The sequence below is a fragment of the Bos indicus genome, chromosome 3, assembly GCF_029378745.1.
Source record: "Bos indicus isolate NIAB-ARS_2022 breed Sahiwal x Tharparkar chromosome 3, NIAB-ARS_B.indTharparkar_mat_pri_1.0, whole genome shotgun sequence".
In the NCBI taxonomy this organism is placed as follows: domain Eukaryota; kingdom Metazoa; phylum Chordata; class Mammalia; order Artiodactyla; family Bovidae; genus Bos; species Bos indicus.
This window is the reverse complement of record NC_091762.1, coordinates 45812530-45838233: the sequence shown is the minus strand read 5'-3', so window position 1 is coordinate 45838233 and position 25704 is coordinate 45812530. Positions and strand designations below refer to the sequence as shown.

Genomic DNA, 25704 nt, shown 5'->3' with positions numbered 1-25704 from the left:
AATACTATACAAATATAGTGTGTGGAAGGATGCTTAGAAGCCCAGAAAAAACTTTCTTTGAAGCTAATATGATGGCTTAAAGAAACTGTAAGTTTAGTCCAGTTAAACACAAGAGATATGGAGCTGGACACTTTTTCTTAAAATAATGATACATAAGGATTTCTTTTCACAGAAGAATAACAATAATCCTGTCTGAAAATCATTGAGAATGCCAAGAAGTAAATTTCCCAATGGTTTGACCTGATCTAGTCATAAAAACATGCAGAAAAACACCAACAATTCAATCCACATGTACAAATGCAGTGAAACAGCAAGGGTTAGGAGTAGGAGGACTCCTGCATTTGACTCTCTGCCCCAGTGTGTTAGATGTGGACAATCCTATATAGAAAAGGCCTTCACCACATGCTTCCTCTAAATCTTTTACAGCTTACACTATAGGGCTTGCTATTCAGTGGGTGCTAAAATGATTTTTAAACAGAAATCAAAAGCAAAATGAAGACAGTCCTTTTAATTTGACCTGAATTTCAAAAACTCCCCCATCTCACTGTTAATACTGACAAAAATAATTCAGGAATTTACTCATAAGTCATGTCTGCAACTTTTTTTAATCTGTAATAAGCCCCTCTCATAATTCTTCTAACTTCATGAACTCTCTCTTTCCTCACATATTTTAACAGCTTTTGATACCACTAGTTAATTCTTGGAGTTGGGCAATATTCTAACCAAATGACATTTATATAACATATATGTATAACATACATTCAATCATAATATTTAAAATAACTACTACCATTCAAGAGGTATATATTTCAAGTGACAGATGCTGAGTTATTATATGTACATGACTCCAATTAATCCTTATATCTAGTACATGAAATAAGATTAAATCCAACTGACAAAGAAAGAAATGACAGTTTAGGAAACGACCACAATCATACAAACAAAAATATATATAATATTGGTGGCAGGATGTGAACACAGGCCTATTTTAACACAGTGTGTTTATTTTGTTTTTTAAACTAACCATGAAATGAAGCTTAATTTTTTGAAGTACAAATCAAAAATTTTATATAAATATAATGAGTTCCTAACATCAATATATAGATAAGTATGGTGAAGAGTCTGAAAGAAAAGTTATATGCTGAATTAAATACAGATGTTTCATATCTACTAGTATAACATTTTAATTAAAAGCAATGGAAGCAGTAATAATTATAAACCACAGGAAAGACATAATCCTATTAAGAGTTATCAGTAGTATAACTGGCTCCAGGATATCTGTGAACACCCACATTATTGATGTTTGAGGCCAAAAAACACCTTCTGTCTTAATATGGAGGATTAAGAGGAAATGAAGTCAGAAGGCAAACATGTCACATTTGAAAATCAAAATCCTGATCATAGATAAATTCACAATCTTAGAATGCCTTATTAAGTATTTTTTAATTAAGGCAGGATATAAATGACACAGAATTTTCTTTACAGTTTTAAGGACTATTTATCACTGTGTCCATTTAGCTAAGAAGCAGAAAGGCAAATTGGCCAGTTCTCATTTTCAATCTCTTCAGCACACGGAGGCCTAGACTATATCAAATATCTTATGGCTTCTTTGTCACATTATTTCATGACAAGAAATATTTTTCAGTCTCATTGTCTTTAATTTTAGTATTTCTAATATTGTAACTTAACATTATGCTAATTTTTTGAATTCTCCCCACAAGTGACCACACCTGTTTATCCTATAGGAAGGTCTATTTTTCAGCTGTTGTGTTGCCAGTTCATATACAACGTATGGTAAAATACTGTATTCAAATAGTTAAGGAAAGATATGATTGCTTAATGATCATCCAATTATCTCAGCATTTTGATTAAAGGTCTTCATAGTATTCTTATTAATTCCTCACTGCAAAGGTGGAGCTTTCCAAAACTGGATATTCCTTCTACAATGTAAGAAAGGAGGCTATTGAATTTTAGCACACTTTTACAATTAAGCCATCAGTCAACACTATCTGCTATGATTAAGATTAAGCAGATCCAATCTAAAAATCTCCCTAGTGATGGATTCATCATTAGTCATTAATCTCAGTTTTTAATTAAATCACTGAAAGCAAGTCATCTGAATTCATGTGTAGGAGGCAGAATTTAGAAGAAAAACTATAATGAAATGTATATATATATATGACCATTCTTAACTATAGAAATGTGTATAGTACCTTAAAGCTACAAGAGGCTTCCACTGAAATAACTCCAAATTTGGAGTAACTTTCCAAATACTGTAATCAGGCACGTTTCTACTGCCCTGCTAAATTCCTTAGAAAGGAGAAATACTTTAAAATTAAGTATTGTCCACAGGACAGCTTAAAGTAGGGAGAACAAGTATATTTTTAAAAATGCAAACTCACAAAACAAATTGAAAATGAAATTTTAGTTTTAATGCTTTAAAAGCCTTAGCAAGTCAAGATAGCATTCCCAGAGATTTGTGGCACCCAATCAATAAAAGCAAGGAAACAAAACTGGACTTAAAAAAAAATGTAGGTTTATATAAATAAATAATGCATACCTTCTGCAAAGCTGTGTCTGTATTTTCTTCTTGGGATCTACCTCCTCCCTCCCCAGGGGCAAAAGCAGTTATAATAAAGGGTATTCTTGCAATATCTTTTCTCACCTCTACCAACGAATTAGCCTTTTTGCAAAATTCTCCTAAAAATTTAATTTCTCCAAGTTGTTACCCTTATACTCCCGTTTCCCAAAGCCATCACTTTATTATCTTATTTTCTTAATTAATAAACACAAAATTCTCGACTGTCTTCTCAAATGAATAGAAGTTATAGGATCAGTTATTCAAAAACCATTTCTATTTAACTCTAAAAGTATTATGATTTTGTGGATATTGGACTGAAACCTTTTTTTTTTTATTCACAGTAAATTTGAAATGAGTTTATAAACTACCAAAGAGTCATTAACTGATAATTCTAAGAAAAAATCTTGACTTGGGGTTGTGGAAACAGTAGAGTGGTATATAGCAATTCAGTTCAGTTATAAATACTTACCAGAATTATTAATATCCAAAGAGTTAATTAAAAGTTCACTGTACCTGCAAACATTTTTCTTCAGCTATACTTCTATAGTAAATTCTCAATTATCCATGTCAGTGGAGAGGAACAAAACACTGAACAAAAGTGAACTCTTCCAAAATCCTTCTTACTTGCTTTTAAAAGTACAGATAATGACATTACACCAGTTGTTGATTCAAACTAAGTGAATTATTGTGAAGGTATTGCTGAGGTGAGGGAAAGTGATCAATGTCTGATAGTCACCTTTTTTGAAACCTTCCCCAAAGAATTTGTATTCAAAAGTCATTCTTGATAAAATTCAGTTGTATCCTAAAAGTAAGCCCACAAAGCAAAATATCTTTTAAGTCTATAGCTACATTAATGAACTTTAAAATAACAATTATTTCATAGGCAGTGATTTTCCTTAGTGTTCAAAATTTTTAATTTTATCATATTTTGTTCTTTTCTGGAGAAGATGTGCTATGATATGTTTTCTTGTCTGATTATTCTCCTTACTTAGCAAATCATGCAAATGTGACACAGAGAAGTTAGGTATTTAAACAGTCACCTGTCTGAAAAGGCGTAGAAATAGACCTCAACCACAGGCAATTTGCACCAGATTCCAAAACAATGTGGTCCTGAACCACATTAACATATCTGGAAAAAAGTCTGATTTCTCATACATCTTCTATAACGACAATAATTTTTGAGCATATGAGCTAGGTTCTATTGCCAAGTACCTGTTATCTACTACTGCATCCTTGCTATGCCTATCTTCCTACCCAGGGATATTTTAGTTTTGGAGTCTGGTGACCTTCTGACTGTTTTTTATGCTCTCAGCCCTTCAAACCCAGATGTGATATTGGATTGAGGTTAGAAATATGGAGTGAGCACACAAAATAATTCTGTAAACCTCAATAACTTTTTGCCCCAGAAATAAAATATTTCTTGGCTGCTTCACTGCAACTTGAGGTTCTATAGGTAGCTTAAGGGGGAAATTAAATCACTGTTATAGAGGGTTGTTACTATCACCTTCTGTTCTTTTCTCATTTATCAATTGAACATGTACTCTGTTTTACACTGATAATTTTTTTTAAAGATGGTGTGCTTCATATATTTGAGACTAAGGCAATGGTCACAAGCAGATAAATTTCTAGACAATGGTTTTAATGAATTCATTCAAAAAAACCAAATCCAATGTATGCATTCAAATTTGATAGAAAACTAAAAATTATGAGCTTTCATAATTCATTCAAAAAAATGAACTTTGGTGAGTCAATAGGATCACTTGAGACATCTACACTTGAATGTATTCCTCTAGACTTAATGTATTTTTTCACACTGCATTATATTTTAATGATGAATTTCATGCTCTTTCATGGTACTCTAGCTCAGGAATCGTGGATATTACTTTGAGGGAAAAGAAAATAACTATGTGTGATGAAAGATGTTACTGATTAAAGTGTGTTGCATGTGTGAACTACACAAAAGCTGAAAAAGCTTAAATACCACTATTCTATATTACAAGTAATATCAGGCTGACTAAGGTTAGACTGAGGTGAGTAAATGTAAGGGTCTGACCTTCTTAAATAGTCTTAGTTGAAACAATTCGGGAAATTAAACTGGTCATTAATGTTTCAGTGGCATCTTTTCCTTAGTGTAATGTGGTTAAGAACTGATTTCATGGACAAATGCAAAACAGCTACCGATAAAGAAATTCAAACTCCAAAAGCCGCCAGCCCTCTGACATTCTTAATTCTGATGTCAGTACATCAGTACTACATGAATGTTGTCAGAAGGTTACTATTTGAGTTAGCTTAAAAAGGGGTGGGGGGACGGGGGTTGGTTAAGTCAAAGTAACAAGGACCAAAAAGGCCAACATAAATCAATCATCCTTTACCTTGTGCATGAATGAATATTGGGTTAAATATATCACACTGATCAATATGAAAAAGTAAACTATCCACAAGAGAAATCACAAGTAAAATTAAGTAGACATGTACACACAGCATGTGCGTGTGTGCTCAGTCATACTTTGGCTCTAATTACCACGATGGATTTTTCAAACGAAGTATGGAGTCTGGAGAAAACACTACTACCATCCCCCAAACAGAACACAAAGTTCCTACAATCAATGTTAGAGGCAACGCGGTGGCAAAAGCAGCTCTTTTGCAAACAGGTGGTTTTAAAGTTTTACTTAAGCCACTGACTGAAAGGACGGAGGAAAGAAAAATGTCATTTGTTAAGAAAACACAGGCATGCACAAAAAAGCCCCAAGCAAAACACAACAAAAAACTAAAAAGCAGTTTATTTTAGCTCAGAACTGTGAACACTGGATTAGTATGTCTAAAATCACTGCTTGTAATTATATTTCTCTCGTCGCATGCATAAAGGTCCTAGGGAGAAATCGAAGGAAATGGTCATGTTACTTCAGGTTACTACATGTTACTTCCTGTTTATTCACAGGGAAAAAGATGACATTTTTACAGGAACACGGTGCAAGAGAAAATAAAAAAAACTGTTGAGAAGAGGAATATACAGTTTATTTTGTATTTCTGAAGGCACTGTATTTTTCATGTTCTCAATATCCTATCTCGTTCTTCCCTATGTTACTTTCATAAGCAATACTAAGGCTAGCAGTGGCTGCTGTAGCTTACATATACATCTCCATTATTTCTATCCTCCACCTCTGCAAATATGCAGAATTCAGCGACTGGAAGTGGGGGTAACAGACAGGTATCCCGAAACGCTTACAGGGCAAAAGAGGAAGTGCGGGATAGGCTGCGAAATGAACGCCCTTATGAGAAAGTCCATCTCCCTCGAACTCTTCTAGTGCTTCAGTCACGGCCACCCAGAAACTTCGGACCCCGACTCCGAAGTAAACAGCCAGGTCCCAACGCGAAGGACACCCCTGCAGCCGCGGACTCCCACTCTTCTCCCCGCCAGCCCACACGGGGCGCCGGCTCCTCTGCTGCTCCTGCTCCTCCTCCTCCTCCGCAGAACTCGAGCGGAGGCAAAGTTTCCCGAGTCTCCCACTCTTTTCCCGGCCCGGCGGTGGCCGCAGCGCCCTTTCGGGCACCCACCAGCTGCGCTCCCCGCCCTCCCCTCGCCAGCCCGCGCGCAGTCGGTACCTCGATATCCGCCACGTCCTTGCTTAGCACAGGGGCCATGGCGATGCCCAGAGCCTGGGGTTTCCTTGCCACGAACCCTTCCGCGTCCTCAGGCTTCAGCCAGAGACGAAAGTGACAGCTTGCCCGAGCGCCCCTAGAAATAGAAAACGGAGGGCCAGAGGCGCGGAGGCGGGGCGGGCGCCAGGCGGTGACGCCCCCGGGGCGGGGCTGCGCGCGGGGCCCTGAGGCTCCTCTAGCCCCGCACAGCGGGCAGAGCGGCGGAATGGAGTCCTGCCCCGGCTCCCGCCTCCGCCCCTCCTCCTAGCTGCTTGTTTTCCTGCTACTCTTGGCAGGAAGGGAGGGAGAGAGCGCACTGGCCTCTCGTCTATAAACTGTTCGAGGCAGAGCTAGGTAGGTGGGGGCTAGATGTGACAGAGCCGCAAGATTAAAGGTAAAAACAATCGACGCCCTAAGTAACAAATTATTCATTTTCTTTCCTTCCACAGGAGCCCTGCGAGGTGCAGAAACACTGTCTTTTGGCAACTGCATCTTCAGAATTCCTCAGGGATAAGGTAGTAAATGTTCCTCCGTACATTCAACAAATAGGCGGAAACAGGAAAGGGCAAGGGTTTTCTGAAAATGGACGGTCCCTGGGGGCGGGGGCAAGAGGGAGGCGAGGAGAAGAGGGGCCAGGAATAGAGGTGAGAAAAAATTTCTACAGTCAGAAGCAGCAAGCAGTTAAGTCCTGTAGGTGGTACAGAATCAAGGTTGTATATTTGCAGGACAATCCATTCTTTAAAAAAATAATTCTAAAACGTGAAGCTCTTGTCAGGAGTTGTTCTTTATGTTTTGTTTTAGAGCTTGCTGGGGAGGGAACTATTTCATTTGGAGATGGTCTCAATCCAGAAAATATTCTCCTCACCTCTGAGTATATCTATCTGTACTCCACATGTCTCTCTCCATTTTCCCTCCATCGTCCTCTCTTCTCCTGAAACTCATCCTGCTTACTTCTGTTAAGGATTTTATCACACTTCTTAGTTCTCTTGGCTAGACAGTGAGCATCTGGGTTCTAGTATTTCCTCTTCATCATTATTCTTTCATTAGTTCATCATTTCATTCAATAAATATTTATTGAACATTTTCATTACCAAACACTGTGTTAGGTTATCTGGCTATAGTCTTCAAGAAGAAACATCACTCTCATGGAAAGTTACTCAGAGTAAGGAAATGAGCAAACTAATAGGAGAGATGCCTGCCTGAAAGGTAAAAGAAGGATTAGGGCAGAATTAATGGGGTGTCAGAGAAGGCAATGGCACCCCACTCCAGTACTCTTGCCTGGAAAATCCTATGGACGGAGGAGCCTGGTAGGCTGCAGTCCATGGGGTCGCAAAGAGTCAGACACGACTGAGCGACTTCACTTTCACACATTGGAGAAGGAAATGGCAACCCACTCCAGTGTTCTTGCCTGGAGAATCCCAGGGACAGGGGAGCCTGGTGGGCTGCCATCTGTGGGGTCGCAGAGTCGGACACGACTGAAGTGACTTAGCAGCAGCAATGGGGTGTGAGTGCTCACTATCATGGGTGGGTGGGAAGACTTCTTTAAACAAACCATCAGATTACCTTCCAGAACCTGGAATTTACTAGGAGATGGATACATTTTTCTTAAATAGTGTATTAAGAGAAGGTAGAAAGTTACACAGAAACCTTGAAATATTTCTTGACTCCCCTTTTCTCCCATATTTAATGAGCATCCCCAAGCTCTCAGAATTCAACCTCTTAAATACATCTTGGAACATTTCTTCATTTCTCCATCTTCACTGAACCCACCAAGAGCCAAGCTGATTGTATTGCAACTTCTATTCTTACTCCGTTTCACTGCAGATTAAACTTTAAAACAGAGAAGGCAATGGCACCCCACTCCAGTACTCTTGCCTGGGGAATCCCATGGATGGAGGAGTCTGGTAGGCTGCGGTCCATGGGGTCGCTAAGAGTCGGACACGACTGAGTGACTTCACTTTCACTTTTCACTTTTATGCATTGGAGAAGGAAATGGCAACCCACTCCAGTGTTCTTGCCTGGAGAATCCCAGGGACGGGGGAGCCTGGTGGGCTGACGTCTATGGGGTCACACAGAGTCGGACACAACTGAAGTGACTTAGCAGTAGCAGTAAGCTTTAAAAAGTATTAATTGGCTCATAAAACACACACACAGAATAAATCTTTCAGTGATTCCCACTGCATTCAGAAGAAAATACAAACTTCATTGTGACCTCTGAATAACCAGCACTTCCTCTCTTCTGCAGCTTCACCCTAGGGCTTCTCTTGCCAAGAGTCACTGTGTTCCAGTTACAAGGTAATATTACGTCTTGTCTTCTACCACTTTTCTCCCTTTGTACATATCCTCCATTCCACTGGCACTTTAGATCTCAAAGAAACTTTCCCTGACCCATGCCCACCACCAACAAAATTAGACCTACCCTGTCTCTGTTATCCTTTCACAGCACCCTATTTTTTTCTCCATAAGTAAGTAGGTATTAGTTGCCCAGTCGTGCCTGACTCTTTATGACCCCATAAAGTCCTGGTGGACTGCAGCCCACCAGGCTCTTCTGTCCATGAGATTTTCCAGGCAAGGATACTGGAGTGGGTTGCCATTTCCTTCTCCAGGGCATCTTCCCGACCCAGGGATCGAACCCAGGTCTCCTGCACTGCAGCAGATTCTTTACTGACTGAGCTACAAAGGAAGCCCCATAGCCCTGTCAGATTTTATTTGCCAATTTATTTGAGTGTTCAGTTCAGTTCAGTTGCTCAGTCGTGTCCGGCTCTTTGCGACCACATGAATCGCAGCATGCCAGGCCTCCCTGTCCATCACCAACTCCCAGAGTTCACTCAGACTCACGGCCATCGAGTCAGTGATGCCATCCAGCCATCTCATCCTCTATCGTCCCCTTCTCCTCCTGCCCCCAATCCCTCCCAGCATCAGAGCCTTTTCCAATGAGTCAGCTCTTCACATGAGGTGGACAAAGTACTGGAGTTTCAGCTTTAGCATCATTCCTTCCAAAGAAATCCCAGGGCTGATCTCCTTCAGAACGGACTGGTTGGATCTCCTTGCAGTCCAAGGGACTCTCAAGAGTCTTCTCCAACACTACAGTTCAAAAGCATCAGTTCTTCAGCGCTCAGCCTTCTTCACAGTCCAACTCTCACATCCATACATGACCACTGGAAAAACCATAGCCTTGACTAGATGGACGTTAGTTGGGAAAGTTAATGTCTCTGCTTTTGAATATGCTATCTAGGTTGGTCATAACTTTTCTTCCAAGAAGTAAGTGTCATTTAATTTCATGGCAGCAATAACCATCTGCAGTGATTTTGGAGCCCAAAACATAAAGTCTGACACTGTTTCAGCTGTTTCCCCGTCTATTTCCCATGAAATGATGGGACCAGATGCCATGATCTTCGTTTTCTGAATGTTGAGCTTTAAGCCAACTTTTTCACTCTCCACTTTCACTTTCATCAAAAGACTTTTTAGTTCCTCTTCACTTTCTGCCATAAGGGTGGTGTGATTTGTGTAATATATGTCACATGTATTTATGAATGTAAGCACCAGGAAACAAGGGTCCATATTTGGCTTGGTCGCTTACTGAATATTCAGTTTCTAGGCAAGGACTGAAACATATGAGAGAAATACTGAGTGACTGAATGAACTCTGTAGATCCTGAAGGAGATTTACACACTAAGCAGTTTGTTTTAGAAACTGTAGTTTCACTTTACCATGTATTCTTCTCAATGTTCTACTTATTCCTGGGAAGTAAAATCATAGTATTTATCAATGACTTTCTAGTTAAAATGTGTCAAACTACTTTCTTTTTCCTGGAGTAATTTTCCAAAGTCAGATTTCTTTCATCTTCCTACAATCATACTTTACTTACCACCAGATCATCTATATCCTCTTTTTTGGAGATTTTTTTAAATGTATACATGCATATGGATAGTAATGGTGCATGTTCAGTCATGTCCAACTCTTTTCAACCCTCCAGACTGTAGCCCACCAGGCTCCTCTGTCCACGGGATTCTCCAGGCAAGAATACTGGAGTGGGTTGCCATTTACTTCCCCAGGGGATCTTCCCAACACAGGGATCGAACCTGCATCACCAGCATCTTCTGCATTGGTGGCAGATTCTTTACCACTGAGCCACCTGAGAAGCCCATACATACATATATTGTACATATATTTAGAAAGAGAGAAAGAGGATTTACACACATGTGCATATATACACATATGACATATATATAATTGTAATACATATGATTCCTTTTCCAGGTTAACCAGAAAGTTTCAATAGTTGATTTCCTGACCACAGAGATATAGATTTAAGTGTTCTATTAGGTTGCACACTAATATACATCTTATCAATTAGCAATCCATACTTCTTTTTTGGTTGTTTTACAGGTGTAAGTGTGCAAGTTATCCTTAAGAGTTAGAAATGTATTTCCATTTTTATTTTATGTGACTATTATTCTCCTAAACCACTATATAGGATAAGCCCCAAATATGCTATCTTTCCAAAGATGAGAGATTCTTCAGTGATACTCAATAATCAAATATAAAATTTAAATGTTATTTTACCATTCCCTCAACCTTACCAAACAGATGTATTCTATTCTGAGAAATTTAATTAAGGCATATAATCACATTGCTCATATGCCACACCTATACTCCACGATCAGTAATTGAATCTAATAATATTTTAAATCCATTGAAATTCCACATTAAACACAGTTGTACCTGTAAATAATCCAAGCTGTTTGAAGCTTACTGAAAATGCATTCACAGTACACTTTTTTAAAGTTGTAAATTATGATGGCATTTGTCAAGCTGTCCCTCCATCTGGAAGCACAGTCAAATATCAGGTGTTCCACATTAATTTTTTTGTAGGCTTTGGTGAGACAGCTCATCTAAAATGGTGCAAACTTACCAAAATGCATCTCAGCCTAATAATTTACATTACATAATTGAATATTATTATTATTACTGTAGTCAGAAGGAAGGCTTATGAGTCATCTTTCATTTCTGGAAAGTTATTCAGTACCACAAACTTAGAAACACAATAAACATGTAGGTTTCCACGTGCTTTTATGTCCCTGCTTTACTCAAAAATTAAGCAATTTTTAAAACATTCTTTGGGGGGGCGGTCCTAAGATGGCAGAGGAATAGGAAAGGGAGACCACTTTCTGCCCCACAAATTCATCAAAAGATCATTTGAACACTGAGCAAATACCACAAAACAACTGAACACTGGTGGAGGACACCACGCACCCAGAAAGGCAGCCCATTGTCTTCAAAAGGAGGTAGGACAAAATATAGAAGATAAAAAGAGAGACAAGAGAGTTAGGGATGGAGACATGTCCCAGGGAGAGAGTCTTAAAAGTTTCCAAACATCAGGAACCCTCTCACCAGTGGGTCTGTGGGGAGTTTTGGAATCTGAGAGGGCAACATAACCAAGAGGAAAAAATAAATAGATAAAACCCACAGATTATGCACCTAACTGCAACTCCCATTGGAGAAGTAGCCCAGACGCTTGTGTCTGCCACCAGCAAGCGGGGGCTGAACAGGGAGGCGGGGGCTTCATTGCTTAGGGTAAGGACCGGGCCTGAATGCCCTGAGGGCAATCTGAGGGAGCTAACATGAGATAGTAACCCAAACTGTGGGATAGCCAGAGAGAAAAAAAAAAAATTAAAAAAGGAGAGAGAGAGAACTTTCCCATGAAAAGCTCTAACCTAAGGTAAGGCACTGCTGGGCCCACTCACAGAACAAAGGACTGAGCCAATACCAGAGGAGAGTCAGCTGGCTGCAGACCAGCCCATCCCCCGCCAGAGGCAGGGAGGCAGGTGGGCGACAGCCAGAGCTGGAAGGAAAGGGCTAACTTGGCCCCAGAGACGGCATCCCCTACCAAACTGTGAGGCTCCCAGTTGCTAACCAAGTCTTCCTGAGATCCTGAATGGTTGACATCCATCAGGAGGGTCGCAGCCAGAGATCAGTGCCCCAGAAGAGACACACAGCACACCTGAGACAGCGCTCCCACTGCACACCCAGGAAACCAAGCAGCTGGGACCACAGAGGTGATAAGACACACCGCCAAGCTGGGAAGAGTGTACTTGACCAGCACCTAGTCGCCTGAGCTGCTCGGACCTGGGAAGGGCACAAAACTCAGGCCCAACTGAGTCTGTGCCTTTGTGGAGTACCCGAGAACCTGAAAATGAGCGGTGTAGATCTAGGAAGTGCACGCAACACAGGGCCCACCTTAGACAGTTCCCCTGCAGAGCAACCTGGAGCCTGAGCAGTATAGACTGGGAAAGCACACACACCATGAGCGGGGGCAAACCCAGTGTGGCCCACACACTGTGAGCACTCCCCACACACACCAGTGATATTTGTTTGCAGTGTTCCTCCCTCCCCGCAGCACAATTGAACAAGTGAGCCTAAATAAATGATCACCTTCACCCCCTTGTGTCAGGGCAGAAGTTAGATACTAAAGTGACTTGCAAACAGAGGAAGCCAAAATAAACAAAGAAGAGGGAGAGGCTTTGGAAGTGACAGGTGCAACAGATTAAAACCCTGTAGTTAGCACTGGCTACATTGAAAGGGACCTATAGACCTTGAGAAGAAGTATAAGGTGGAACAATGAACAATCTGAAACTGAACTGACCACACACTGCCCTCAACAGCGCCAGAGAAATTCCTAGATATATTTGACTATTAGCATTTTTAAATTTTTTAAATTTCTTTTTATTTTTAAGTTCTTTATTACTCCTTTAATTTTCATTTTTAAAACCTACTATTACCTTGAAAAAAAAAGATCCTATTTTTAAAGCAAATTTCATTTTTTATATAACTTTTGCGATTTTGTTTTGTTTTTTTTAATATTGTATTTTTGAGAGTCTAACCTCTACTTTAGATTTTTAATCTCTGCTTTTTGGTATTTGTTATCAATTCTGTACCTTTAACAATCCAATATTCAATACCCATTTTTACTTAGGAGTGTGATTACTGGCTTGATTGCTCTCTCACTTTGTGACTCTCCTTTTTCTCCCCCAGGTCACCTCTATCTCTTCCCTCCCCCTTCTCTTCTCTTCTTAACTCTGTGAATTTCTTTGGAAGTTCTGGACTGTGGAGAAAACTTAGGGAACTGATCACAGGCTAGATTTGTCTCTCTCCTTTTGACTCCCCCTCCTCTCCTCCTGGTCACCTCTATTTCCTTCCTCCCTCTTCTCTTCTCTATGGAACTCCATGGACCTCTCTGAGTGTTCCAGACTGTGGAGAGCAAATAGGGAATTGATTACTGGCTAGACTTCTCTCTCCCCTTTTGATTCCCCCTCTGCTCCTCCTGGTCACCTCTATCTCCTTCCTCCCTCTTCTCTTCTCCATGTAACTCTGTGAACCTCTCTGGGTGTCCCTCACTGTGGAACACCATTAACCTAGATGTTTTATCTAGGTTATCTTTTCACCATTAACCTAGATGTTTTATCATCGGAGCTGTATGGATGGAGAAGTCTTGAGGCTACTATAACAATAAGACTGAAAGTCAGAGGCAGAAGGCCTAAATCCAAAACTTGAGAACACCAGAAAACTCCTGACTCCAGGGACCATTAATCGACAAAAGCTCATCCAAAAGCCTCCATACCTACACTGAAACCAAGCTCCACCCAAGAGCCAACAAGTTTCAGAGCAAGATGTACCAAGCTAATTCTCCAACAACACAGGAACATAACCCTGAGCACAAAAATACAGGTGGCCTAAAATCACACCAAACCCATAGACACCTTAAAACTCACTACTGGACACTTCATTGCACTCCAGAGAGAAGAGATCCAGCTCCACCCACCAGAAACTGACGCAAGCTTTCCTAACCAGGAATCCTTGACAAGCCACTAGTCCAACCCCACCCACAGTGAGGAAACTCCACAATAAGAGGAACCACAAACTTCCAGCATACAGAAAGGCCACCCCAAACACAGCAACCTAAACAAGATGAAAAGGCAGAGAAATATTCAGCAGGTAAAGGAATATGATAAAAGCCCACAAAACCAAACAAAAAAGGAAGAGATAGGGAGTCTAAATGAAAAAGAATTCAGAATAATGATAGTAAAAATGATCCAAAATTTTGAAAGCAAAATGGAGTTACAGATAAATAGTCTGGAGACAAGGATTGAGAAGACTCAAGAAAAGTTTAATAAGGACCTAGAAGAAATAAAAAAGAGTCAGTCAATAATGAATAATGCAAAACATGAGATCAACGGCTCTCTGGAGGGAACCAACAGTAGAATAAATGAGGCAGAAGATAGGATAAATGAGGTGGAAGATAGAATGGTGGAAATGAAGCAGAGAGGAAAAAAGAAAAAAGAAATGAGGACAACCTCAGAGACCTCTGGGACAATGTTAAACACCCCAACATTCGAATCATCAGAGTTCCAGAAGAAGAAGACAAAAAAAAAAAAAAAAGGCCATGAGAAAATACTTGACCAGATAATAGTTGAAAACTTCCCTAAAATGGGGAAGGAAATAGCCAGCCAAGTCCAAGAAACCCAGAGAGTCCCAAACAGGATAAACCCAAGGTGAAACACCCCAAGACACATATTAATAAAATTAATGAAGAGCAAACACAAAGAGCAAATATTAAAAGAAGTAAGGGAAAAGCAACAAATAAAACATAAGGGGATCCCCATAAGGATAACAGCTGACCTTTCAATAGGAACTCTTCAGGCCAAAAGGGAATAGCAGAACACTGAGAGAAAAACCTACAACCCAAATTACTATAGCCAGCAAGGATCTCATTCAAACATGAAAGAGAAATCAAAAGCTTTACAGACAAGCAAAAGCTGAGAGAATTCAGCACCACCAAACCAGCTCTTCAACAAATGCTAAAGGATCTTCTCTAGACAGGAAACACAAAAAGGTTTATAAACTCAAACCCAAAACAACAAAGTACATGGCAATGGGATCATACTTATCAATAATTACCTTAAATGTAAATGGGTTGAATGCCCCAACCAAAAGACAAAGACTAGCTGAATGGATACAAAAACAAGACACCTATATAGTCTGTCTACAAGAGACCCACCTCAAACTTAGGGACACATACAGACTGAAAGTGGAGAACTGGAAAAAGATATTTCATGCAAATGAGACCAAAAGAAAGCAGGGGTAGCAATGCTCCTATCATAAAGGCCATGAAAAGAGACAAAGAAGGACACTACATAATGATCAAAGGATCAATCCAAGAAGAAGATATAACAATTATAAATATGTATGCACCCAACATAGGAGAAACGCAATATGTAAGGCAAATGCTAACAAGTATGAAAGGGAAAATTAACAGTAACACAATAATAGTGGGAGACTTTAATACCCCACTCACACCTATGGATAGATCAACTAAACTGAAAATTAGCAAGAAAACACAAATTTAAACGATACAATGGGCCAATTAGACCTAATTCATCTCTATAGGACATTTCACCCCAAAACAATGAATTTCACCTTGTTCTCAAGTGCACATGGAACCTTCTCCAGGATAGATCACATCCTGGGCCAAAAATCTAGCCTTGCTAAGTTCAAAAAAATTGAAATCATCTCAAGCATCTTTTCTGATCACATTGCGGTAAGGTTAGGTGTTAACTACTTTGGCCACCTCATGCGAAGAGTTGACTCATTGGAAAAGACCCTGATGCTGGGAGGGTTTGGGGGCAGGAGGAGAAGGGGACGACAGAGGATGAGATGGCTGGATGGCATCACCGACTCGATGGACATGAGTTTGAGTGAAATCTGGGAGTTGGTGATGGACAGGGAGGCCTGGCGTGTGGCTATTCATGGGGTCGCAAAGATTAGGACATGACTTAGCAACTGAACTGCTGAATTGAACAGGAAAAAAACTATAAAAATACAAACATATGGAGGTTAAACAACACACTTCTGAATAACCAACAAATCACAGAAGAAACCAAAATATGCATAGAAATGAATGAAAATGAAAATACAACAACGCAAAACCTATTCAGTAAAAGCAGTACTAAGGGGAAGGTTCATAGCAATACAAGCCTACCTCGAGAAACAGGAGAGAAATCAAATAAATAACCTAACTCTACACCTAAAGCAACTAGAAATGAAGAACTCTGGGTTAGTAGAAGGAAAGAAATCATAAAAGTTGGGGCAGAAATAAATGCAAAAGAAACAAAAGAGACCATAGCAAAAATCAACAAAACTAAAAGCTGGTTCTTCGAGAAGATAAATAAAATAGACAAACCATTAGCCAGACTCATCAAGAAACAAAGGAAGAAGAATCAAATCAAAAAAATTAGAAATGAAAATGGAAAAATCACAACAGACAACACAGAAATACAAAGGACCATAAGAGACTACTATCAGCAACTATATGCCAATAAAATGGACAACTTGGAAGAAATGGACAAATTCTTAGAAAAGTATAACTTTCCAAAACTGGACCAGGAAGAAATAGAATATATTAACAGACCCATCACAAGCACAGAAATTGAAACTGTAATCAGAAATCTTCCAACAAGCAAAAGCCCAGGACCTTCATAGCTGAATTCTACCAAAAATTTAGAGAAGAGCTAACACCTATCCTACTCAAACTCTTGCAGAAAATTGCAGAGGAAGGTAAATTTCCAAACTCATTCTATGAGGCCACCATCACCCTAATACCAAAACCAACAAAGATGCCACACAAAAAAAGAAAACTACAGGCAAATATCACTGATGAACATAGATGCAAAAATCCTTAACAAAATTCTAGCAAACAGACTCCAACAGCATATTAAAAAGATCATACATCATGACCAAGTGGGCTTTATCCCAGGGATGCAAGGATTCTTTAATCTGCAAATCAATCAATGTAATACACCACATTAACAAATTGAAAGATAAGAACTAGATGATTGTCTCAATAGATACAGAGAAAGCTGTTGACAAAATTCAACATCCATTTATGATAAAAACTCTCCAGAAAGAAGGCATAGAAGGAACATACCTCAACATAATAAAAGCCATATGTGATAAACCCATAGCAAACATTATCCTCAATGGTGAAAAATTAAAACCATTTCCCCTAAAGTCAGGAACAAGACAAGGATGCCCACTCTCACCACTACTATTCAACATAATTTTGGAAGTTTTGGCCACAGCAATCAGAGCAGAAAAAGAAATAAAAGAAATCCAAATTGGAAAAGAAGAAGTAAAACTCACTGTTTGCTGATGACATGATCCTCTACATAGAAAACCCTAAAGACTCCACCAGAAAATTACTAGAGCTAATCAGTGAATACAGTAAAGTTGCAGGATATAAAGTTATGATCCTCTACATAGAAAACCCTAAAGACTCCACCAGAAAATTACTAGAGCTAATCAGTGAATACAGTAAAGTTGCAGGATATAAAGTTAACACACAGAAATCCCTTGCATTCCTATACACTAACAATGAAAAAACAGAAAGAGAAATTAAGGAAACAATTCCATTCACCATTGCAACAAAAAGAATAAAATACTTAGGAATAAATCTACCTAAGAAACAAAAGACCTATATATAGAAAACTATAAAACACTGATGAAAGAAATCAAAGATGACATAAATAGGTGGAGAAATATACCATGTTCATGGATCGGAAAAATCAATATAGTGAAAATGAGTGTACTACCCAAAGCAATCTATAGATTGAATGCAATCCCTATAAAGCTACCAACGGTATTTTTCAGAGATTTAGAACAAATAATTTCACAATTTGTATGGAATTACAAAAAACCTCGAATAGCCAAAACAATCTTGAGAAAGAAAAAGGGAACTGGAGGAATCAAACTGCCTGACTTTAGGCTATACTACAAAGCAACAGTCACCAAGACAGTATGGTACTGGCACAAAGACAGAAACTTAGATCAGTGGAACAAAATAGAAAGCCCAGAGATAAATTTACGCACCTATGAACACCTTGGAGAAGGCAATGGCACCCCACTCCAGTACTCTTGCCTGGAAATCCCATGGATGAAGGAGCCTGGTAGGCTGCAGTCCATGGAGTCTCGAAGAGTCGGACATGACTGAGCGACTTCAGTTTCACTTTTCACTTTCATGCATTGGAGAAGGAAATGGCAACCCACTCCAGTGTTCTTGCCTGGAGAATCCCAGGGATGGGGGAGCCTGGTGGGCTTCCATCTATGGGGTCGCACAGAGTTGGACATGATTGAAGTGACTTAGCAGCAGCAGCAGCAGCATGGACACCTTATCTTTGACAAAGGAGGCAAGAATATACAATGGAGAAAAGACAGTCTCTTTAAAAAGTGGTGCTGGGAAAACTGGTCAACCACTTGTAAAAGAATGAAACTAGAACACTTTCTATCACCATACACAAAAATAAACTCAAAATGGATTAAAGATTGAAATGTAAGATCAGAAACTATAAAACTCCTAGAGGAAAACATAGGCAAAACACTTTCTGACATGAATCATAGCAGGATTCTCTATGACCCACCTCCCAGAGTAATGGAAATAAAAGCAAAAATAAGCAAATGGGACATAATTAAACTTAAAAGCTTTTGCACAACAAAGAAAACTATAAGCAAGATGAAAAGACAGTCTTCAGAATGGGAGAAAATAATAGCAAATGAAACAACTGACAAAGAATTAATCTCAAAAATATACAAGCAACTCCTAAAGCTCAATTCCAGAAAAATAAATGACCCAATCAAAAACTGGGCCAAAGAGCTAAACAGACATTTCTCCAAAGAAAACATACAAATGGCTAACAAACACTTGAAAAGATGCTCAACATCATTCATTATCACAGAAATGCAAATCAAAACCACAATGAGGTACCATCTCACGCCAGTCAGAATGATTGCTATCAAAAAGTCTACAAACAATAAATGCTGGAACGGTTGTGGAAAAAAGGGAACCCTCTTACACTGTTGGTGGGAATGCAAACTAGTACAGTCACTATGGAGAACAGTGTGGAGATTCCTTAAAAAACTGGAAATAGAGCTGCCAGCAATTGCCAGCAATCCCACTTCTGGGCATACACACAGAGGAAACCAGAATTGAAAGAGACATGTGTACCCCAATGTTCATTGCAACACGGTTTACAATAGCCAGTTGCAACCTAGATGTCCATCAGCAGACAAATGGATAAGAAAGCTGTGGTACATACACACAATGTAATATCACTCAGCTATTTAAAAAAATGCACTTGAATCAGTTCTAATGAGGTGGATGAAACTGGAGGCTTTTATACAGAGTGAAGTAAGTCAGAAAGAAAAGCACCAATACAGTATATTAATGCATATATATGGAATTTAGGAAGATGGTAACAATGACCCTATATGCGAGACAGCAAAAGAGACCCAGATGTAAAGAACAGACTTTTGGACTCTGTGGGAGAAGGCAAGGATGGGATGATTTGAGAGAATAGCATTGAAACATGTATATTATCATATGTCATCATATCATATGAAATAGATTGCCAGTGCAGGTTCAATGCATGAGGAAGGGTGCTCAGGGCTGGTGCACTGGGATGACCCTGAGGGATGGGACGGGGAGGGAAGTGGGAAGAAGAGTCAGGATGGGGAACACATGTACACCCATAGCTGATTCATATGAATGTATCACAAAAAAAAAACCCTCAATATTATAAAGTAATTAGCCTCCAATTAAAAAAAAAAAAAATTCTTTGGAGGGTGATTTTCTCCCAAACATTAGAGACTTTGATTTATCATAAAACTTTTCTTCCCTTTCTGATTTTCTAAGGCCAGATTAACTCTTATACAAATTTACCAAGAGAATCATGACTGAAAATCAAGTGGATTCAAATATTTCTAATATACCTGCTCAGAAAATGTAATTATATATATAAATACATATGTGTGTGTGCTTATTAGTTGCTCAGTCGTGTTTGACTCTTGTGACCCCATAGACTGTAGCCTGCCAGCTTCTCTCCATGGGATTCTCCAGGCAAGGATACTGGAGTGAATATCAGTCCTATTTTATGGAATGAACACGGTATAATTTATTCAACAACGTGTATCATGTATTCTATACAAACCTGCTTGTGCATACACATATACACACGCAGGTGCTACATATATACATATATATCATGTAATGGCATAAAAATCACAGATAACAGAGAAAACATAAATCCCTGTCAGAAATTTATTCAGTGATTACTTATCGAATGCTACTGTTTCAGACACTGAGGTCGGCATTAGTGACACCTCAGTGTATAATAAAGACAATTTTCTTGTCATCACAAAAATTAAGCCACTGGTTCAGAAACTCATACTGTCACATAATGATTTTGAGTAAGTGTTTTAAATGAATGGGGTTATTATGAGAGTTAAATGACAATGTATATGATAGTATTTTGTAAATTGCAAAATGCCATGCAATGTTACACATTAAGTATTTAAAGATATGTTCTCCAATGCTCATGTTCTGGAAATACACCATTGGAGTATGATTGACTATGAATGATTTAGGGTAAAATGCAGTGTGAGTAGGAGGTTTATAGACTTAGCTGACTTAAAGTAGGGAAAAAATATCCTCTAGAATGAATAGTCCCTGAATTTCTCTCATTACTGCAAATCCTTTTCTTCTTGCTTGTTGCTTCTCTCTCACAATCAAAATTTACCATAATTCCAGCAGCTGGCAGTTAAAAAGCTGTCTCTTGGTTTTCTTGCTGAGAGCTTACTCTTTTGTAGTTTTAAGTATGTTTATATTTGGGATTGAGACAGAACCTTGTTGAAATTATTCACTGTTTATTTTGGTTGTCTGCAATGGACATCTCATGTACCTCATAGGTTCCCACCCTTCCCTGCAAGTTAAGACTAAGGTATTCATTCTGGGCTTACTGGTGGTTGACAGCTCTATGCTGAGTCACTCTTTGGAAATTGCCCCTGGCTAAAGAGATTAATTCACCTGAGAATCCTGCCTCTTTCTCTGGTTCAGTTCAGTTCAGTTGCTTAGTCATGTCTGACTCTTTGTGACCCCATGGACTGCAGCACACCAGGCCTCCCTGACCATCACCAACTCCCGGAGTTTACCCAAACTCATCTCCATTGAGTCGGTGATGCCATCCAACAACCTCATCCTCTGTCGTCTGCTTCTCCTCCTGCCTTCAATCTTTCCCAGCACCAGGGTCTTTTCCAATGGTAATGCACATCCAATAACTGATGTAGGGCCATAAAGGTTTGGCACTTGCCTCAGTTCAAAATATCTTTGGCCATCCCAACTTCAGAGGTCCCTGATGGGATAATCTGAGACGTGTGTTGGAATTGCCAAGAATTCAGCTTCCTCTGTCCATCCTGCTTCATTCTCCACTCCAACAGGTCCTTATCCAAATAACACTTCCCAACAAATAAACTTCCTGTGTATACATTTCTTTGTTAGGTTCACTTCCAGAGGACCTAAGCAGCATTAACACTGCAGAACATTATTTCACTGATAAAATAAATTGTATTTAAATGTACTTAGTTATCCACACATCTGGACATAAAAAACTGACTCACATAATAAAGTCTCATAATTTTTCCATATACTGAGATATTCCTATATTTGTTCATATATTTATTCATATCAAAAATAACTATATGCCTAATATATACTAGGTATAGTGAAAAAAAAGAGAGATATGATGAGCAAAAAAGAAATGAATGCTCATGCAGTTTACAGATAAGTTAGAGAGATGAACATTTGTCAAGTAATCACACAAAAATATAATATTTACTATGAATAACAACATCAAGGAAAATGTAGAGAACTGTTACATCTGAAGTACTGGGAAATCAGTGAAGGATAGCTTGAGTAAATGACCTTGCTGCTAATTTCTGAAGGACAACAGGAGTTAAGAAGGCAAAAAGTATTGAAAGTGAAAGTGCTGGTTGCTCAGTCATGTCCAACTCTTTGCGACTCATGAACTGTAGCCCACCAGGCTCCACTGACCATGGAATTCTCCAGGCAAGAATATTGAACTGGGTTGCCATGCCCTTCTCTAGGGGATCGTCCTGACCCAGGGATCAAATTTGAGGCTCCTGCATTGCAGACAGATTCTGTACCATCTGAGCCACCAGGGAAGCCCCTAAGAAGGCAAAAAAGAGGAGATCAAAAGCATTCCAGGCGAGAAAGTTATCTCTGCAAAGACTCCAAGAGCAGTGTTATCCTATTGGAAGGGAAAGAAAACTCTGATATCTGGAGATCAAGAAGCTGGGGAGCGGGGGTGGGAATTATCCCAGAGGGAGGCAGTAGAAATAAGAATGGCCTGCACTGTTTTAGTTTTAGTTTAGGATTTTGAATTTTATCCTATAAGAAATGAGAAATCATGGAAGTTTTTTAAAGCAATGCAATGACATGATCAAATGTATGTATTTTGAAGTATCACTCTGATTGCAGTATATGTATAATTGCATATTCATATACTCACTTGGGTGAATGTGTGAAAATCAACAAAGGCCAGTGATTTCTGGGCTCAGTCATTTCCTCCACATGCTAGACTGGCTGATAGTCACCATTGTCATGGAAACCAAAACAGTGAGTTTTCTACCATGTATCAATATCATTGTCACTTATTATTTTCTAATAATTAAAAAGCAGGTCTCTATTTTTTTCCCCATGGGCATGTAGTGAAGTTATAATATTATATTAGCTGCAGATGTACGCCATAGTGATTCATAGTACATAGTAGTTTGTACTTCTTAATCTTCTACCTCTATTTGCCCCTCCGCCTTTTCTTTCCCCACTGGTAACTACTAGTTTGTTCTCTATATCTGTGAGTCTTTTTCTGTTTGTTATATTGATTCTGTCCCAGGATCCATCTCTATTCGTCAGCAGGCAGGCACCAGATTTGGAATACTATAAAACCCACAGCTAGCCATGTCAGGAACTTGCCCCACCCACCAGCAGGCCAACACTACCCTTGGGAACTCTGATCTTCCAACCACTCACCCCAGAACCTGGCTCTGCCAGCCAGCGAGCCAGCACTAGCCCTGGGACCCCTTGTCCCAGTATTCCACAGTCAGCTTCTCATGACTTGGCCCCACCAAAGGGTGGCCAAGAGCTTCCACACAAAGCAGGCCCTGGCAATGCTTTGGTCTGACTGACAGCAGACTGACAGAAGCCACCGACAACCCACCACAACAGAAGTACTCATGCAGCAAGTAGAAGTGATACCTCTAGAAATACAGTTCTAGTGACCAGAGAGAGGGGAGTGCCCTGCTGGGAATCAGAGAACATCTTCTATAAAAGGCCACTTTTCCCAGCTCAGGAAGTATAAACAACTTATCAGATACACAGAGATTACAACAACTTAGGCAAAATGAAGCAACAGAGGAGCAAGATTAAACTCCATAAGAACTAAGTGAAGTGCAGATAGGCAGTCTACCTGATAAAGAGTTCAAAGTAAATCATGAAAATGAACAAAGAACTCAGGAGAAGAATGGATGAAGTGAGAAGTCAGAGGTTTTTTAGCAAAGTTAGAAAATGTAAAGAACTAACCAGAGGTGAAAAAATACAATAATTGAAATGAAAAATACACTAGAAGGAATCAAAAGTAAATAAAATGATAGAGGAACAAATTAGTGAGCTGGAAGATAGAGGAGTGGAAATCATTGAAGCTAAAAAGAAAAAAGAATGAAAAGAAACAACTGTTTAAGAGATTTCTAGAACAACATAAAACAGTAACATTCTCATTATACTGGCCCCATAAGAAGAGAGAGAGAAATAAAGGGGCAAAGAATATATGTAAAGGTATAATAGCTGAAAACTTCCTAGCCTGGGAAAATAAACAGGCATCCAGGTCCAGGAAGCACAGAGAGTCCCAGACAGGATCAACTCAAAGAGGACCCACCAAGACACCTTGAAATTAGAATGGAAAAGCAAAACTTAAAAAGAGGCTAGATTTTTAAAAACAGCAAGGGTATAACAAGGTACATACTGGGAAACTCCCAGAAGGCTATCAACCAACTTTTCAGAAGAAACTCTGCAGGCCAGAAGGAAGTGGCCTAACATATTTACAGTGATGAAGGGGGGAAATCTACAACCAAGAATACTCTACCTGGCAAGGCTTTCTTTCAGATTTGATGAAGAAATCAAAAGTTTTACAGAGAGTAAAAAAGGAAAAAGAGTTCAGTACCGCCAAACCAGTTTTATAAAAAATGTTAAAAGAGACTTCTCCAAGGGAAAAAGAAAAGACCAAACCAAGAAACATGAAAATCATGAAGGCAAATATGCAGTCAAGGTAGTAAATCTACCATGTATAAAGCTAGTAAGAAGACTGAAAGGTAAAAGTAGTAAAATCATCTATGTCTGCAATAAGAACTTAAGGAATTCACAAAACAAAAAGTTGTAAAATATGATGTTAAATACAGTAGTAGTGAGGGGGTGGGAGTAAAATTGCAGGGTTGTTAAAATACTTGAAATTAAAAGATGGGCAACTAAAAAAACTATATGTATATATGTGTTATCCATCTAGATAGATAGATAAATATCTCATGTTAACCACAGACCAAAAGTCTATCATACACACTAAAGAGAGAGAAATGAATCCACAAACAATTAAAGATAGTCATCAAGACACAAGATAGGCCTCATCTCCAGTTGAGGCAGGAACCTCAGGGTTTCTCTGACTTCAGACTCCGATCGCAGGGTCCCTGCTGACTTGGGACAGGAGAGTCAGGCCTCGTCTTGGGTTGAGGCATAAAAAAAAAAAAAAAAAAAAAGACACAAGATAAAAGAACAAAATAAGAAGAAAGGAGCAATAAAGAGCTATAAACAACCCCCAAACAATTAGAAAAATGGTAATATATTCAGTTCAGTTTAGTTCAGTTCAGTCACTCAGTCGTGTCCGACTCTTTGTGACCCCATGAATCACAGCATGCCAGGCCTCCCTGTCCATCACCATCTCCCATCTCCCAGAGTTCACTCAAACTCATGTCCATTGAGTCAGTGATGCCATCCAGCCATCTCATCCTCTGTCGTCCCCTTTTCCTCCTGCCCCCAATCCCTCCCAGCATCAGAGTCTTTTCCAATGAGTCAACTCTTCACATGAGGTGGCCAAAGTACTGGAGTTTCAGCTTTAGCATCATTCCTTCCAAAGAACACCCCGGGCTGATCTCCTTTAGAATGGACTGGTTGGATCTCCTTGCAGTCCAAGGGACTCTCAAGAGTCTTCTCCAATACCACAGTTCAAAAGCATCAATTCTTCGGTGCTCAGCTTTAACTTATCAGTAATTATTTTAAATGTGAATAAACTGGAATGCTCCAAAGGCATAGAAGAGCTGAGTGAACACATATAGATTGCCAACAGGCACATAAAAAGATGCTCAACATCACTAATCATCAAAGAAATTAAAATCAAAATCCCAATGAGATATCACTTCACACTTCTCAGAATGGTTATCTTTAAAAAGACCACAAATAACGTATGTCGGTGAGGACATGGAGAAAAGGAAAGCTTGTACAGTGTTGGTAGGTTTGTAACTTATTGCCGCCAATA

The 25704-nt window shown here is 39.3% G+C and overlaps 1 protein-coding gene across 2 annotated transcripts in view; it reads right to left on the bottom strand.

Moving 5' to 3' along the window:
• DPYD (dihydropyrimidine dehydrogenase) overlaps nt 1-6464 on the bottom strand; it is a 922996-nt gene extending 916532 nt beyond the window's left edge. Inside the window, exon 1 of one of the 2 annotated variants that reach the window (XM_070779940.1) lies at nt 6185-6464. In XM_070779940.1, the coding sequence (XP_070636041.1) occupies nt 6185-6223 (39 nt within the window). In that variant the 5' untranslated portion in view covers nt 6224-6464. The remainder of the gene's footprint in view (nt 1-6184) is intronic. The other variant, XM_070779937.1, reaches the window with a different exon arrangement.
• Nucleotides 6465-25704: the final 19240 nt, after the last annotated feature.